General features: G+C 38.1%; 1 protein-coding gene across 4 annotated transcripts in view; it reads left to right on the forward strand.

Moving 5' to 3' along the window:
- LOC125240623 (protein vav) overlaps positions 1–17,228 on the forward strand; it is an 84,591-nt gene that overhangs the window by 45,318 nt on the left and 22,045 nt on the right. For all 4 annotated transcript variants that reach the window (XM_048148595.1, XM_048148596.1, XM_048148597.1 and 1 more), the window contains 2 exons: positions 724–939; positions 12,134–12,253. In XM_048148595.1, coding sequence (XP_048004552.1) covers positions 724–939; positions 12,134–12,253 — 336 coding nt within the window. The remainder of the gene's footprint in view (positions 1–723; positions 940–12,133; positions 12,254–17,228) is intronic.

Here is a 17,228-nt window from a genome sequence, read left to right on the forward strand (position 1 = left end):
ATCAACGTTTATGAGAAATAAAATAACATATCTTAGAAACGAGAAAAATTTACTCTATAATGGAAAGTTTGTATCGCCTCTTTTATCGACTACTGTTTTTTTATGTTATGTACTTCACTAAACATATATTACTTATATTAGTACTCGCAAACCCTCACCCACCACTCAACTTCCCAGAAATTTAATCTATAAAAAATATACCTATAAAAAGAGTATTCCGTTGAAACGGAGATGTTTTTCGTTCAATAATTTACATATATCATAACGTCAAGGTAAATTAGAAGTCATCTAACACAACAATGTAAGATCACTTCCAATTTAGACTGGTTTTACGGCACAGCCACGACATTGGTCTAAGCGCGACAGCGGTGAGCGGCAGCCATAGGTGCGAATGAAAAGTCCCATCGCTGTGTCTCGCTTCAATGTATGGCCACCGCTCACCGTTGTCGCGCTTAGCCCAATGTCGTGGCTGAGCCGTTAGTCTCACGCAGACTGGGCATTTGTATGAAGTTGATGTTGTCGTCCGCACGGAGCGCGAACCCGTCCCCTTTACTCTAAAACACTCCCTTAATCGCTCCTCGCGGTCGGTCCGCGTGACTCTACGAGTAAAACCAGCCTTACTGGTGCACGATTTTGGACAACGTTGCTCCCAGAAGTCAACTAGTGCTTTAAACGCACTTTTACACTTATATATCCTAGTTTAATACCCCTTTTGTCTCACAGGAACTTCACGACATCCACTCCGGCTTGCTCCGGCAACTGAAGCTAGCCACGGAAGCCTGCGTGCCCGGCAACGGAGCCCCGCGCCTTGCCGACGTCTTCCTCACATGGAGAGAAAGACTGCTACTATACGGGGACTACTGTTCCAACTTGACCGCGGCTCAGGACACGTTGAAGACTCTGGACGCAAGAGACGCGACGTTTAGTAAGCAGTTACAGGTTAGTTAAAAAAAAAGTTTTGCGACTCGGCCATCCCGACTGTGAGCTGTTCCTGTGACCCAAAAGAATCTTCTTAAGGCGATTTTTCATGGGGAGACGATTACTGCTATACGGTGACTACTGTTCCAACTTCACCACAGCTCAGGAAGTCAAGATACATTTAAGACTCTGGACACAAGAGACGCGACGTTTAGTAAGCAGTTACAGGTTAGTTTAAAAAAAAGTTTTGCGACTCGGCCATCCCGACTGTGAGCTGTTCCTGTGACCCAAAAGAATCTTCTTAAGGCGATTTTTCATGGGGAGACGATTACTGCTATACGGGGACTAGTTTTGCGACTCGGCCATCCCGACTGTGAGCTGTTCCTGTGACCCAAAAGAATCTTCTTAAGGCGATTTTTCATGGGGAGACGATTACTGCTATACGGGGACTACTGTTCCAACTTCACCACAGCTCAGGAAGTCAAGATACATTTAAGACTCTGGACACAAGAGACGCGACGTTTAGTAAGCAGTTACAGGTTAGTTTAAAAAAAAAGTTTTGCGACTCGGCCATCCCGACTGTGAGCTGTTCCTGTGACCCAAAAGAATCTTCTTAAGGCGATTTTTCATGGGGAGACGATTACTGCTATACGGGGACTACTGTTCCAACTTCACCACAGCTCAGGAAGTCAAGATACATTTAAGACTCTGGACACAAGAGACGCGACGTTTAGTAAGCAGTTACAGGTTAGTTAAAAAAAAAGTTTTGCGACTCGGCCATCCCGACTGTGAGCTGTTCCTGTGACCCAAAAGAATCTTCTTAAGGCGATTTTTCATGGGGAGACGATTACTGCTATACGGGGACTACTGTTCCAACTTCACCACAGCTCAGGAAGTCAAGATACATTTAAGACTCTGGACACAAGAGACGCGACGTTTAGTAAGCAGTTACAGGTTAGTTTAAAAAAAAAGTTTTGCGACTCGGCCATCCCGACTGTGAGCTGTTCCTGTGACCCTAAAGAATCTTCTTTAGGCGAATTTTCATGGGGAGAACGATTAGTGCTATACGGTGACTAGAGTTCCAACTTGACCGCGGGTCAGGACACGTTGAAGACACTGGACGCAAGAGACGCGACGTTTAGCAAGCAGTTACAGGTTAGTTTAAAAAAAAATGCTACTCGGCCATGCTGACTGTGAGTTGTCCCTGTGCCCCAAAAGTATCTTCTTAAGGCGCATTTTCATGGGGAGACGATTACTGATATTACAAGGAACCACTGTTCCAACTTGCGGATACGTTGGAAACACTGGATGCACTAGACGCGAAAAAAAAAAGTTTAGAGACTCGGTCATCTTAACTGTGAGCTGTCCTTATGGCCCAAAAGTATCTTCCTGACCTATGGTGCTTTATATGAAGTGACCACACATGGAGAGAACTACACTAGACTAGACGCATTAGAGGCAACGTCTAGCAAGCAGTTAAAAAATGTACCTATTTAGGTTTGTCTATTCACTATTCAGGGTTTGCTGAAACACAGATTTTCAGTAGAAAAAAGTTGATACGTATTTGAAAAATTCTATGAGCGATAAACCCTCCTCGTCTATTTTTTATTTGCTAGATAGTTTCATTCACTCATTCATTCCATTCGTGCCAGCACTTGTGAATAGAGCTGTCCTATAGAGTACATATTGACGGCGCTTTCGTGAATGGCGGTTTCCAATTTCGTCAGCCGGACTAACAAGCACAGTCTGATGACAGTGATCGGCCGAGCTCTATTAGACACTCGAAACATGCTATCAGGATAGTTGATGTGTAGTGCTAACTATTGGTGTAACTTAGTATAACCTGTTGAGCACAGAACTATATAGATTTACATAGATAGAAGAAACGTCTGTGGTTATTTTTCTTGTAACGTTTTCACTTTTATTCTTTTTAACTGTTTGACCACTTCTCTTGTATGTGTTTTGCATTTCTTCTGTCTGTTACCCTCCGTGAATCTTTCTCACTTGATGGTCTCATTGAAAGATCAGCGCTGGAAGTCACCAGCAATACGCTGAGATGAGGTCATTTCGTAGCACTTCATTACTTGTTGTTATTATGTGTATTTTGTATTTTTTATGCGTGCTAGATTTTGTACTGAAGTTGTTACTTGCCTGTGATTTTAAATATGTCTCACGTTTTTATAAACATGCTTTTAAATTTCAATAGAGTAAATCTTATAATATTTAGTACTTATTTACTTAAAGCGTTTTTTCGTGGATCAACATGCAATTTTTGTAAACAGGAACCGTTCTAATCTCCTTAATTTACGCCCCCTCTTAATTTAAAGGTTTCCTATTTTATACCTGTTATATAATCGTACAACCTGCGTCATACTTAATACGTTATTATTAAAACAGGCCTTGGCTGTGTTTTCGCTGAATATTTTTTACGAGGAATGTTTTTATAGGAACCTAGGAATCACTTTGTTTTATTCACTCAGCATAGTCAGCATGCTGTCTCTATAGGCTAGTTGACCCTTTTTGAAAGTCTGTCCTATTTGATTAAGTACTGTCCAATTAACCGAAATATAATATTACCATACTTTATTATGGCTTAACTACAGCAAAAATAGTATTTAATGCAACTGGCGTTTAAGTGAGGTCAAAAAAAGACGAGTGGCGTGAGTAACAATTTGAGGCGAAGCCGAAAATTGTTAATAAAAACGCCACGAGTATTTTTTGACCCTGTTAAACACCGTTGCATACAATACTTTTTCTACGACCATGCACTTACTTTTGAATAGTTTTCTAGAATAACTTTCGTGAAATTCGCACTATTTCCTGTATTTTGACGCGTCGGCCTCCCCTCTGCTCCTGTACTCGCCCTGTCGCTCGCACTCCCCCGCGCCGCCGCCAGCCCCGGGCGCCCCGCGCCCCCGCTATATCCCTTAAAGGCTTCCTAACAATGCTTTAAGAGCTATATCGTATGCGTGGGTGCCCGGGGCGCCGGGCGGGGGCGGGCATCTTTTATGTAGGGTTTTAACGATCTATACACGACACTGTAAATGACGAATAACAAAAGGGAGTAGAAAAATATTTTTAAAGTATACTTTTACCAGGGGCGGCTCACTCCGCGATTCTATCGCCGCGCTACAAGTACATGCCGGCGGCCGCGAGTTCGCGGCCCATTCAGTGGCGATGACCTTCGCGCGGCGCAATAAAATTCAATGCCGGGTGCTCGCGTGCGGTCCGTTTGTTAATGTAGGTAAGAATTTAGAATGGCGGCATTTTGTGAACACCAAAGGAGTGAGCCTTCTGTACTTGTACTATTATATATTCTGTGCTTTTACGTAATCAGGCGAAAACAATAAAGTCATGTTAATCTATAGATTGTCTGTGCATCAGGTCATTCTACTCGAAAATAACATTTTCAGACTTTTTAAGTATGAAGGCATAGAGTTCAATATGTCAGTGATTGTTTTGACATGCAGTAAGGATCGAATTCTATGACGTCACTTCATCGCTGATAGCGTTTTCGGTGGCCAAATGAAATAAAACATTACATAAATTTTTAATCGAAAATACGTAGTCATCATACACTTTTAATACCCAAAATCTATAATTTTTTTTTTTATGCTACATATTGAATTCCGCCGCTGCCCCGAATCCTAACGAGATAAACCACTGTAGGTTGAAGAATAAAATTTCATCATTCGTGGAATGTACACAAGCGGACCGCTTGCTTCGCCAAATATGCAATACGGGCTCGAGATTCGACCGTGTACGTTTCAACTATGCTCAAACCAAAGCTAAATATAGACACGTGAAAACAGCAATAACAGTATACCTGTACAGTGTGCTACCATCATGCGGGCGTTTATTAAAACCAATAATAATATTTATGATCCTCGACCAACATCTTGAGAGACTCGCTAGGTGGCTGGATCAAGGGGTCATATGCAAAAGGCGGTAGTCTTGGACACGGCGTGGATAGTCAGACGGTTCCTCTCTCTGCAGCCCTAACCACCGGCAGCTTGGGCCCTGCCTCGCTGCTGGCGGCACCCTAGGTTAAGTTTTTTTTGACCTCCTTTAAACCTCGTTTGCATAAAATACTATTTATATACATACTAGCTTTTTCCCGTGGCTTAGCTCGCGTTAGACAAAGACAAAAAGTAGCCTATGTCACTCTCCATCCCTTCAACTATCTCCACTTAAAAAATCACATCAATTCGTCGCTCCGTTTTGCCGTGAAAGACGGACAAACAAACAGACACACACACACTTTCCCATTTATAATATTAGTATGGATTGTAAAAAAAATCCTGACCTAGACAACAAAAATAAATAAAGAGAAAATTTATTATCCATTTTTTTATCCCATAGTCTAGTATTTAATCCATCACTTTCATTCAATAGCCCAGCGTGCGTAGCCGAATGCACAAACGCTCACGAAACTAAACGCTCGTAGATATCTATCTCCGTCGCTCTTGCGTATTAGCGCGACAGAGCCAAACTACCTTTCGCGGCGTTTCGTTTTCGTTTCGCGTCGGAGAAATGCCATTCGGCTACGGGGCCAGGTTATTTTAGATTCCATAAACTCTCAAATAGTCCTTACATCCTGGCGGGTGCTGCCTCTGCGTCTGTCCCATGACAATGCCAATGACAAGGGCAAGGGCAGCATCCGCTCGGTGAAGCCCTTTCATGTGTCAAAAGGGCCTCTATATACTTGTCGGATTCGGCTCCGCGTACGCCTCTCAAGAAATTTATGTGCGAAATGTCATTTGATTATTGCCAGTCGCTTTTCGGTGAAGGAAAACATCGTGTGGAGACCAGACTAATTCCAATAAGGTCTAGTTTACCCTTGGGGTTGGAAGGTCAGATGGCAGTCCGCGTTCGTAAAAGCTAGTACCTACGCCAAATCTTGGGATTAGTTGTCAAAGCGGACCCCAGGGATAACGCAAGGAGGATGATGAGCAATCGTTTGCATATATCAGTGTTAATCTGCGAGACACATGCATATTTTCATTCACTCGTTCGTTCTATTCATATTCGTGTCAGCTCTTGTGACTCGATTGGTACTGCGTCTTAAATATGAATATGTACTCGTATACTTCAAATGAACACATTTCCTTATCGAGGGCTGTTTTATATTCTCGCGTCTATTTTCGTCAGAAAATTTTTTTGAATAAGTTTTTCGTACTTTTTTTGGCTTCGCCGCTGTATGGGTGAATCAACTTCTTCTTGCCTGTTATTGCCATGGTTACGCTCCCCTGAGTCACGCCGATTTTATGCAAAAATTATGCTACTTCAACTATGAAAACATGCATTTTTCTGGTGTTAACAAGCCTTTTTACTTAATTTGCCACCTACAAACATGGACTACATGCATGCTTGCATAATTTCAGTAACATAATTCAGCGTTAGAGAGAGACATAATTAGAGTTACCTATTTCATTTTCAGTTTTGCCGATCCCATAGTGGATACCGTCCTCCAACTGAGAGAGGACTGAAATCATCTCGAGGCTGAGGCGCAGGGTTAGAGCCGGCGTGGCTTTATTTGATGTTTATATGCGCATATTGTAATATAGGCTTGTGTCGTTCACGAACTATGAATTGTTAGGAATAAAATCCCATCAATGACCGAAATCTTTCCGTGCTCTGAGAATCGGTCTTTGCTCATTTCGTTCAGTATAGGATCGGCGAGTGCGAGCGGTTCGGAACGAGAACGAGTGTGTGACTGGGGTGCCCTCTATTTCGCCTATCATTAATTCGCATAATTTGAATTAGCATAACAGATTTGGCATAACATAATTGTTCATAACATTGAATAAGCAGAATATTAAAAATGCATAATTCTTATTTCGCATAACAATGAATCTGCATATTTGAAATTTGCATACTACTATTACGTATAACTTTAATTATCCTAAAATGAATTGCCATACTTACTAACTGTATGGAGCAAGTGATTGGATCAATCAGGGGCTGATTTTCCAATTTCGAGCGCTCGATTTTGAGTGTTTAATTTTATACTGTCTCGCTTACTAAGCATGAAAAAAAAATAGGGGCAAGTAAGGTACAGCGGGGCAAATCTCGAGTGGGGGGCAGATGTAACTGGCTGTATTAAATAGAGTGTCCACCGGTTATACAAGATAGGCGTGTTCAGTGGATACATGTAATAATGGAATAATGGAAATAGTGTAATAATGGAAGAAATGGATTAGTTACATTTGCTTCCCAGTCTAGATTGGCCCCGCTGTACTTTACTAAAGAAATTGAAAATGAGTATTTAAATAATATTATTTCATCGTTCAGATTTTCGAGCGACAAAATCGAGGACTCGAAATTTTAATATTTGGTTACAGGGGTAAGTTAACAGGCCAGTAGCCTCACTAAATCCAATGAGGTAGTACAGCGATATAAATAAAAAGGTTGTATACTAAACAACTAGCTTAAGATATCAAGTTAAAATTTGTATAAAATTACTTTGCACTCTTGTGGCTAAAATGAAAATTTGATATCTGTTTTCGAACAGCAAAGTAAGCCTTTACCCGTTAGTGTGGTGAAAATATAATTTTCTTGTATGCCATTTAATAATTCTACGAAACAAAGTTATGCTTATTATACTTATACCAATTCATCGTTATACCAATTTACATTATGCGCATTAGCATTATACGTAATCTGTTATGCGAAATAATGATATGCGTATTAAACGTTATGCGTAATAAACGGTATGCCAATTCATATTAGGAGTATTCAGTTATGCGAATTAATATAGACCCGTGTGACTGCGCCGACCGAGATCGAGAGCTACTTAGAAGAGCAACACAAAAACGTCAAGTTTTCATATTAGGCTTCGGTTACTTACAACCTTTCGGCCCGGAATGTTATTATTTGTGGACTATTCGTATAATTTTGACACTATTCGTTCCCATTCGTTCTGATCTTTCCGACCGTAGTGGTCGCTGGTCTGACTGAACTAAATGAGCAAAAGACCTAAAAGAGCGTACTAGTTAATGAGAGCGATTGAACGAGATCGGAGCGCTCCGATCAACGAACGAACCGGCACAAGCCTATTGTAATATGCCTACTTGAAAAATAATTTATCTATATCATTACACTATGTACATTTCTTTAATCGCGTGCATTTACAACCGCGCGGTTTAATTACTATTTGTTTGTTGCTATGCGGAAAATCTGTCTAGAAAATATTATTGTAAAATAAGAGGCTTACCTCAATTAATTTGTGATGCTCGGTCGGTAGAGTAGGTAGACGATTTCAGTAGACATTATATGGAATTATGTATAAAAACAACTTATATTTCAAGTAACTTTATTCTTGTCTGTTACCAAGGGGCCTAGCCATCATAATAGCGCCCGAAAATTTTGGATGCGAACTATAACGCTTTTACAATAGAGGCGTGTTCAGATGATTTTGCATATCGGGCGCTCTGATATATCTGTGTACGTAGCCGAATGCACAAACGCTCACGATAATATCCCTTTCGTTAGCTATCTATCTCGACAGAGCCAGACTACATTTCTGCGGCGTTTCGCGTCGCATAAATGCCATTCGGCTACGGGGCCTGACCTGGGGCCTATTTCTCGATTTTATAGGTCTAATAATATTAGTGTGTTGTCATGGCAACCCATACGATTTGACAGTTCGTGGACTAATAATATTAGCCTAATGTCGTTCGAGAAATGGGCCCCTGATGGTGACTACATACGGCTATAAAATAAATCATATATGGGGCGCATACATACATACCGCTCGGCTTACGTTTATTAGAACAACCAGCTATTGCCCGCGGCTTCGCTCGCGTTAAATTCGAAAATTGCGGAATGCTCCATACAAACTTCCCCCTCCCATTTTAGGGAAGTGGGGGATTAGAATGAAACAAAAAGTAGCCTGTCACTCTCTATCCCTTCAACTATATCTACTTAAAAAATCATGCCAATTCGTCGCCGTAAAAGACGGATAAACAAACAGACACGCACATTTTCCCATTTATACTTAATACTAGCTTTTGCCCGCGGCTTCGCTCGCGTTAGTAAGAGACAAAAGTAGCCTATGTCACTCTCCATCCCTTCAACTAGTATCCCCACTTAAAAAATCACGACAATTCGTCGCTCCGTTTTGCCGTGAAGGACAGACAAACAAACAGACACACACACTTTCCCGTTTATAATATTAGTAAGTATGGATTAGTATGGAAGTATGGATTATTAATGGTGTTATACTGTGACATAATAATGTCTGCATTATTTATAATTTAAAAAAATACTTGTTCATATTATTGATATACTTAATGTACGAGTATTTAATACCAAATACGCCTTTCGTTATAAAATAGAGCGTAGAGTTTCTTACCGTAATTCTAGTTCCCCGAAGTAAGCAAAGTCGGGCTTTCATAAAGTTTCTAGCGACTTACTTACAGCGGCTTTTGATGGCGTCTTGATAAGGACGCTAGAAATACCAAAAGGATATTTTAATAAAAAAAAATACTTTTTCTCAAACATGGTATGAAATATTGATGTTATGTGCCTTATAATTGGCAGCGAAGTATGACGTTGCAGGTGCGGCTAGGACGATTGATAGATAATGGAATTTCATACAAACCTTGCAGGCCAAGGCCGGCAAAGTCTTCTTTTTTAATTTCCAAACACAGATAATTGTGACATAACATCCAGGTATTTAGCCAATAAAAAAAAACTATAAGGGGCTTTATAGACGTGCCGACTGCAACTGGTACGGGCCCTAGACAATATTTGATTTTGGGTGCGTTTTCATACAAAAAAAATTTTTTACCAAAGTTACTATTTTCAGTAGACTTTATTTATTTCATACCATGTTTGAGAAAAGCACTATACATACCTCGGCGGGAAATGGGGTTGCCCGCCTCAGACCTATCCGGCCTCGCTTCGCTCGGCCGTCTATATGTCTTCGGCCAGCAACTGTAGTAATGTACTATTATTGCCACAACACCAAGTGAATACAAAGAAAGCAATAACCAGTTACTTAACCTATAAACATAATACTTAAATTACTTAATACCTAATCTCGAGGGTTTATTGGTGAAACCCGATAAGTTGAGCAAACTGGTTTTTGAACTATGTGCAATTTCCACAATGTTGTTATTTCAAGGACAAAATTTGTACCGTTCGATGAGAGTTGTGGGAGAATTAAAAACGCACCGTTCATGCAGATAGGTAGTGCAAGACAATTTATTCAAGTAAACAACTATACATTATGATTTTTGAGACCCGTAACGCCATCTATCTGAAGTGATGAGTTTTAATTACATAAGATCGATAGGTTCACAATGTTTACATGCAAAATTAAGAGTATTAGGACAAGATAGTTAATATACGGTCGTGGTAGATGGCGTAAAGAACAAAACATACTAATTAACTTGAACAAAATTAAATTATCTTATCGGGTTTCACCAGTAAACCCTCGAATCTAAATCGTAGTCGTTGTAAAAAACAAAGTAATTTATTTAATTAAACGTATAAAATAGGTACAAATTAGCCTACAAATAAAACTAGCCTACAAATAGTAGTAGGTATGCATTGTAAGAAACCAGTGTCTCCAAACATGTGATCTGGAGACTTTCATATTTACCTACTAATTGACTGTTGATCATCATGATATTCAAAATAATACATTCTGATCAAAGAGGATCGAGTATTATAGACAGTTACTGTCAAAGTATAATGTGTAGCTTAAAACTTTTGAACCTCAGTTTTGATAATTTGGCCCATATTTTTAGCTTGATATGTGTTAAAATATTAATATTGATGCCATCTAGCCGAGCGTTCCCCAAAGGTGTAAAGCCATCTAGGCCTCCGTACCTTTTTAGGGTTCCGTAGTCAACTAGGAACCCTTATAGTTTCGCCATGTCTGTCTGTCCGTCCGTCCGTCCGTCCGTCCGTCCGCGGATAATCTCAGTAACCATAAGCACTAGAAAGCTGAAATTTGGTACCAATATGTATATCAATCACGCCAACAAAGTGCAAAAATAAAAAATGGAAAAAAATGATTTATTAGGGTACCCCCCCTACATGGAAAGTGGGGGCTGATATTTTTTTTCATTCTAACCCCAACGTGTGATATATTGTCGGATAGGTATTAAAAAATGAATTAGGGTTTACTAAAATCGTTTTTTGATAATATTAATATTTTCGGAAATAATCGCTCCTAAAGGAAAAAAAAGTGCGTCCCCCCCCTCTAACTTTTGAACCATATGTTTAAAAAATATAAAAAAAATCACAAAAGTAGAACTTTATAAACACTTTCTAGGAAAATTGTTTTGAACTTGATAGGTTCAGTAGTTTTTGAGAAAAATACGGAAAACTACGGAACCCTACACTGAGCGTGGCCCGACACGCTCTTGGCCGGTTTTCTCTATGGCTTTGAGGTACGTTTTTTTCTTAGACATTATCCGTCTATACGGAGTTACTATATGTCTTTGATTCTGATACAAAGGCGTAACAGAAAAAAAATAAGACGAGTGGCGATAAATTATAACTCGACTGAAGAAAGTGATTTAAATCGACACGGGTTACCTTTTCGCGCGTGTATCGTACCTTTTCGCATGACCAAAGAAAGTGATTTAAATCACCACGAGATACATATCGTCACTACTTTTAAAAAATCTCGTATCTCACGCTGTTCCTCAAAGTTAAAACGCAGTAAGTCTATATGCATTCCATACATACTTACTACCTTTTTCTTTTCATTGACAGACGAAGATACAAGTTTTTTTTAAAGTAGTGACGATATACCTACCCTTTTCGCATGTGTATCTTACATTTTACAGCACATATGGACCTTTGCGTTTCGACATAGGTCGTGCTTTTCGTCTTGTCGAAATTTCAAAGAGCCAAACGTCCAGCGAAACTCCCTTCGGTCACAGTATAATAAAGAGTACTATCGCACAGTATAGCCACTCCTGCTCCCCGCTGTGTGCCGCCCACCCCCTCCCGGTTACCTCACAGTTACCGCCTGTCAAAAACGCGAACAGTCGACCTGTCATACCTCACTCATACAAGCATAGTACGCGTTCACCTACACGAGCTTAGTTAGACTGTGTGCTAGGAACGCGCCTCTTTCATATATTTGATCGCCAGTGTCCGAAGTGTGCTTCGGTCGTGTTTTAATTTATCGCCACTCGTTTCGGATTTCCTGCTTCACTTCTACTATTTTGAATTTTCCATGTTGTTACAGAAATGTCAGAAAGAACACAGCGATGGCCGGATTCAACTCCGCGACATTCTCTCCGTACCCATGCAGCGGGTTCTCAAATACCACCTGCTGCTCGACAAACTCGTCCACGAAACGCAACCGGTGAGTACACCTTAAACCCTAACCTAATGGAAGGGTTGCCACGGAAGACCAGCGTCAAAGTATCCAAAAGGTATTGACACCAAGCTGAGTGGAAACCTTTTCAGTGACGTTTTATTTCAATTTTTGTGACATCTTTTTGTAATTTATATTGTTTAAGCGTCCTGAATAAAGTTTTTCTATTCTATTCTATTCTAACCCCCTTATTCATAAACTTAAACTAAAGTTATCAAGCCGATAAAGTTCGTTTTCCCCTCACTAGCTCGGAAACACGTGGTTTGTCCTTTAATACCAGCGGGTAAAAACGCATTTTATCCACTAGTGGGTAAAGTACTTTGACCTTAAATAAAGTCAAATTAACTGCTTTAAAATTGATAAAAGTCGGTGAATCTAGTAATAAAGATGATTTACCTGTGGAGCTTCTTGAAACAGTGATAAACGCATTTTTTTCGTTGTAGTTTCCTCGCTATAGTAAGGGGAAAAGTTTTGTGTTACACTCGGATGCAAATGTATTTTACTTCTCGTGTGTTAAAAAACTCGCAATACTGGGGACGCTATTGCTATGTCTTGTATGGGAACCCTGCATTTTATGATTAAGCACTGAGACTTGGCACAGTTGTTCATTGGGTAGCCCTGAGTAGATAAAGATCGGGAGGCATCGAGAGCCCCCCTTAATTTAGGAGGGAGGAGGGGGGGAAGGCTGGCGCCTCCGCGCTTCCTTTGAAACCATATTTCTCTAAAACTATACAAAATAGGGCATGCGATATATCATTTTCGGATAAATGAAGGACGGGGAATTCATTTTTGGAACAAAAAAAATGTATTTTAGAACAAAAATACAAAATAAAATGGGAAAATTTAAAAACGAGATTTTTTTTTATACATATTATTGCACATTTTATGAAAACTGTAATGGTTTTTATTAATAAAAAATATTATTTAATAGCTACATTTATTTAGTTTTAGAAAATGTATAATTTGTTATAGAAATATATTATAGGACGAGTGATAAAAAATAATTTACATCGCCCGATAGGGTGATTTGAATGCTCATTTCAATAAGTTTTGTCAATGATTTTAGGTATAATCACTATTTTTAACACACGAAAGCCGTAATCATTGTAGTTTATGGCTATTTTAGTGATTAATGCTGTACTTAAAATAATAAAAAATACAAAAATTAAAAAAAAATGAAAATGTGATAACTTTTTTATAACATTATCCTATTTTGTTCTTTCTATACAATATATATCTAAAAGCAATAAATATCAATGAAAAGCCACATTCATGTAGTTTATAAAAATATATAGTTTGTTGTATAAATATATTACAAAACGCGAGATAAAAAATAATGAAAGTGACGTGGCAGGGCGATCGTGATGTACGGTACGGGTCAGCTTGTATGATTCGATGAGGTGAGGTAAAGGCACTCAAAGCTCTCAAAAAGTGTAGTTATTTAGAGTACTTCAAATTAAACAACATACTCCTATTTAGTCTCAATTTAACAATTGATATCACATGAAATGATCGATTGATATGATAAGTCAGATATATACATCTGATCCTAATACATCTTGTGAAATAGTAGATATCTATATGATTTGCATAATTTATGGATAATTCTTACTTGACATATTTATTATTCCAGATCTGCGTCGTGTACTTTGGTTAACGAGTGCCGAAAATAGTTATTAACTTATTAACCAAAAAAGACCGCCAAATTAACAGCATTTCACCGACAAAAGCTGCCTTACACCATTTTTGTAAGGGTTATAGGTATATCAAGGTGTCCATGTATGGGGTCAACTAAACCCAATTCAAAATTTGCCATTATTTGTTACTCGTGGCTGGACGAAAGTCTGTAACAATTGGGATTTGGGAGCCTACTTGCCCGCAACGTTGCCTGTTGCTGCAGAAACATGCCTCGAAATTATCGGATGCAGGTGTAAAAAACAGTGCCTCGTAAGGTGCAACCGTAAAAAAAGACTTTTTAAATTAAATGTTCGGAGCTGATGTGCTTATGCAGTGGGTGTTGTGATATATACATAATTAAATTCAGACTATTCATGTTGTTTTATTTGAATAACTCAAAATAGCTACAATTTTGAGAGCCTTGAGTACTAGCCCCGATACACATGTTTTCGTCTAGTCAGACCATTTTTTGAGGTTCTCCTTTGTACAAAAGCAATGTCTTAGTTCAAAAATCATTAATGTTTAATGCTAATACGAATCTAGTTTATTTTTTATGGCACTATTGCGCATTGATACTGAAAGGAAGAATATGACGATTTTTATTTTATCTTTTATGGATGGGTAAAACCGATTTAAGGAAGTAACTAAGTTCTGCTAGTAAACTAAAAAATCCTCAAGCCTATGCATGCAGAACTGCTTTAGGAGAGGAGAACGTGATTAAGATAATTTTTCTTTTACATTATAAGTCACATGCAATTTTATTTTACAATCAAAATAAACTATATTATAGGATTTTTACAATTTTCTCTACTGGGTCGTGATATACCTACATGTGTAAACGTTATTAGAATAAGTATATTTCTGTATTACTAGACGAACTCCACTGCACAGTGGGTAGTACCTTTACCTCACCTCATCGAATAATGCAATCTGACCCGTACATTAAAATTTTCATTTTCATTATTTTTTATCTCGCGTTTCGTAATATATTTATATAACAAATATATTTTTATAAACTGCATAAATGTGGCTTTTTATTGATATTTATTGCTTTTAGATATATATTGTGTAGAAAGAACAAAATAGGATAATGTTCAAAAAAATTATCACATTTAAAAAAAAAAAATTTTTTTTAAATTTTAAGTACATTAATCACTAAAATAGCCATAAACTACAATGATTACGGCTTTCGTGTGTTAAAAATAGTGATTATACCTGAAATCATTGACAAAACTTATTGAAATGAGCATTCAAATCACCCTATCGGGCGATGTAAATTATCTTTTATCACTCGTCCTATAATATATTTCTATATCAAATTATACACTTTCTAAAACTAGATAAATGTAGCTATTAAAAAGTATTTTTTATTTTAAAATAACTATTACGGTTTTTATAAAACGTGCAATAATATGTATAAAAAAAAATCTCGTTTTAAGATTTTCCCATTTTTTTTTTGTATTTTTGTTCTAAAGTACATTTGTTTTGTTCCAAAAATGAATTCCTCGTCCTTCATTTATCCAAAAATGATATATCGCATGCCCTATTTTGTATAGTTTTAGAGAAATATGGTTTCAAAGGAAGCGCGGAGGCGCCAGCCTTCCCCCCCTCCTCCCTCCTAAATTAAGGGGGGCTCTCGATGCCTCCCGATCTTTATCTACTCAGGGCCACCCAAGGAACAACCTGTGCCAAGTCTCAGTGCTTAATCATAAAATGCAGGGTGTTGTGCAATAGCGTCCCAGCTACAAGTTCAGGATTCTATTCTGAACCACGAGAGAAGCGAACTATAGAATCCTTTCGCTTGCTCGTTTTTCAATTCAACACTAGGCGTTAAAATACAACTTTGAATAACTATTGTCCCTTTCCGATGTATTGGTGTGATAGAAAGGGACCAACGAACTTTATCGGCTTGATAACTTTAGTGAACGTTTATGAACAGGACCCGTAACTTTCATGCCGGTGACGGGTTTGACGTCACGCTGCATATAGGATGATTCAAATAGTTTTATTGTAATAATTAATTATTATTTATTAATCATTTAATCATGTACAGTCGAGTTCATATATGTGTAAATTTTTTCACCTTATTGCAACGAGTAAAGGTGAAAAAATGTACACATATTTATGAACTCGACTGTACATATAATTAATACCTACTTGATACGAGCGAGTTTCAATGATTCCGTCAACACGCCGTTTTTGCTATTAGTCTGATTCGGATGGATTTTCTGGAGCGGTGATATGGTTTTTTAACTTTTTTTTTCAAATTCGAAAACGAACACTTGGCTAAAGGACTTGCGTCCAGGCCATAATAAAAAAATTGTTGCTGGTTGCAGTTGTCACTTGCCAACATTTTGACAACTTCAATCAAAATCCTAAAATATGTCGAGCATTGTCGTAGATTTAATGATTGATTTTACATTTTAGTAACAAAATGAATATTTTAAACTTACCAATTGAGATTACTACCATAATATTCTCGTATTTGGATATACAGTCAAAAGTAAATGTGTACAGTATAGATGAGCTAAAACCCTTTTTTGAACGACGTTTGGTGAATAAGATGGATTTGTCAAGAAGCACATTAGCTACTGCCAGGTCTCTTGGTCAAGATTTTTTTGAAATTATGTCTTCAAGTATTGTGGAACTAAATTTAAGTGGCATAAAAGATCTCACGGCTCAAGACCTGAGCCCTTACAAGCAAAAATTTACTAACCTCAAAGCTCTAGACGTTACGTACACGGATATTTTCTTATGCGATTTGGATGAGGTTTGCTGCGATAGCTTAAAAAATATTGGGATCAATTTCTTTAAGCCTAATTTTTTGATAGACTTCGACAACATAAATTGTTATATGAGATTGCAAAGGCTGGGCCCTCATAAAGATGAAAAGTGGAAAATCATTTCAGAGTTATTTAAAAAACAGAATTTTGGAAAAGTCCATTTTGTTTTATTTGATATCTACCAACTAGAGCTTCCACTAAAACTTTTAGAAAATGTACCTTTGACCGAAGATTTAAAAATAACAGTTACCGATCGCTGCTCACATTGCTGGAGAACAAGTGAGGTAGTATATGAACCGTTCATAGATATCGCAGGAAGTTGCTACACTAATTACGGACAACTAAGCTATATTATTCGTCATTGCCATGCATTTTCTGAAAGATGTCATCTTCCGATCGACCAGCTAGAACAAATCATTAATATGAACTACACTCAAATAGAATATATATTTTTAATGCATTATAAAAACATCATACGTATCTATGTATCTCCAAAAATAAGT

This window comes from Leguminivora glycinivorella, chromosome Z (assembly GCF_023078275.1).
Source record: "Leguminivora glycinivorella isolate SPB_JAAS2020 chromosome Z, LegGlyc_1.1, whole genome shotgun sequence".
In the NCBI taxonomy this organism is placed as follows: Eukaryota; Metazoa; Arthropoda; class Insecta; order Lepidoptera; family Tortricidae; genus Leguminivora; species Leguminivora glycinivorella.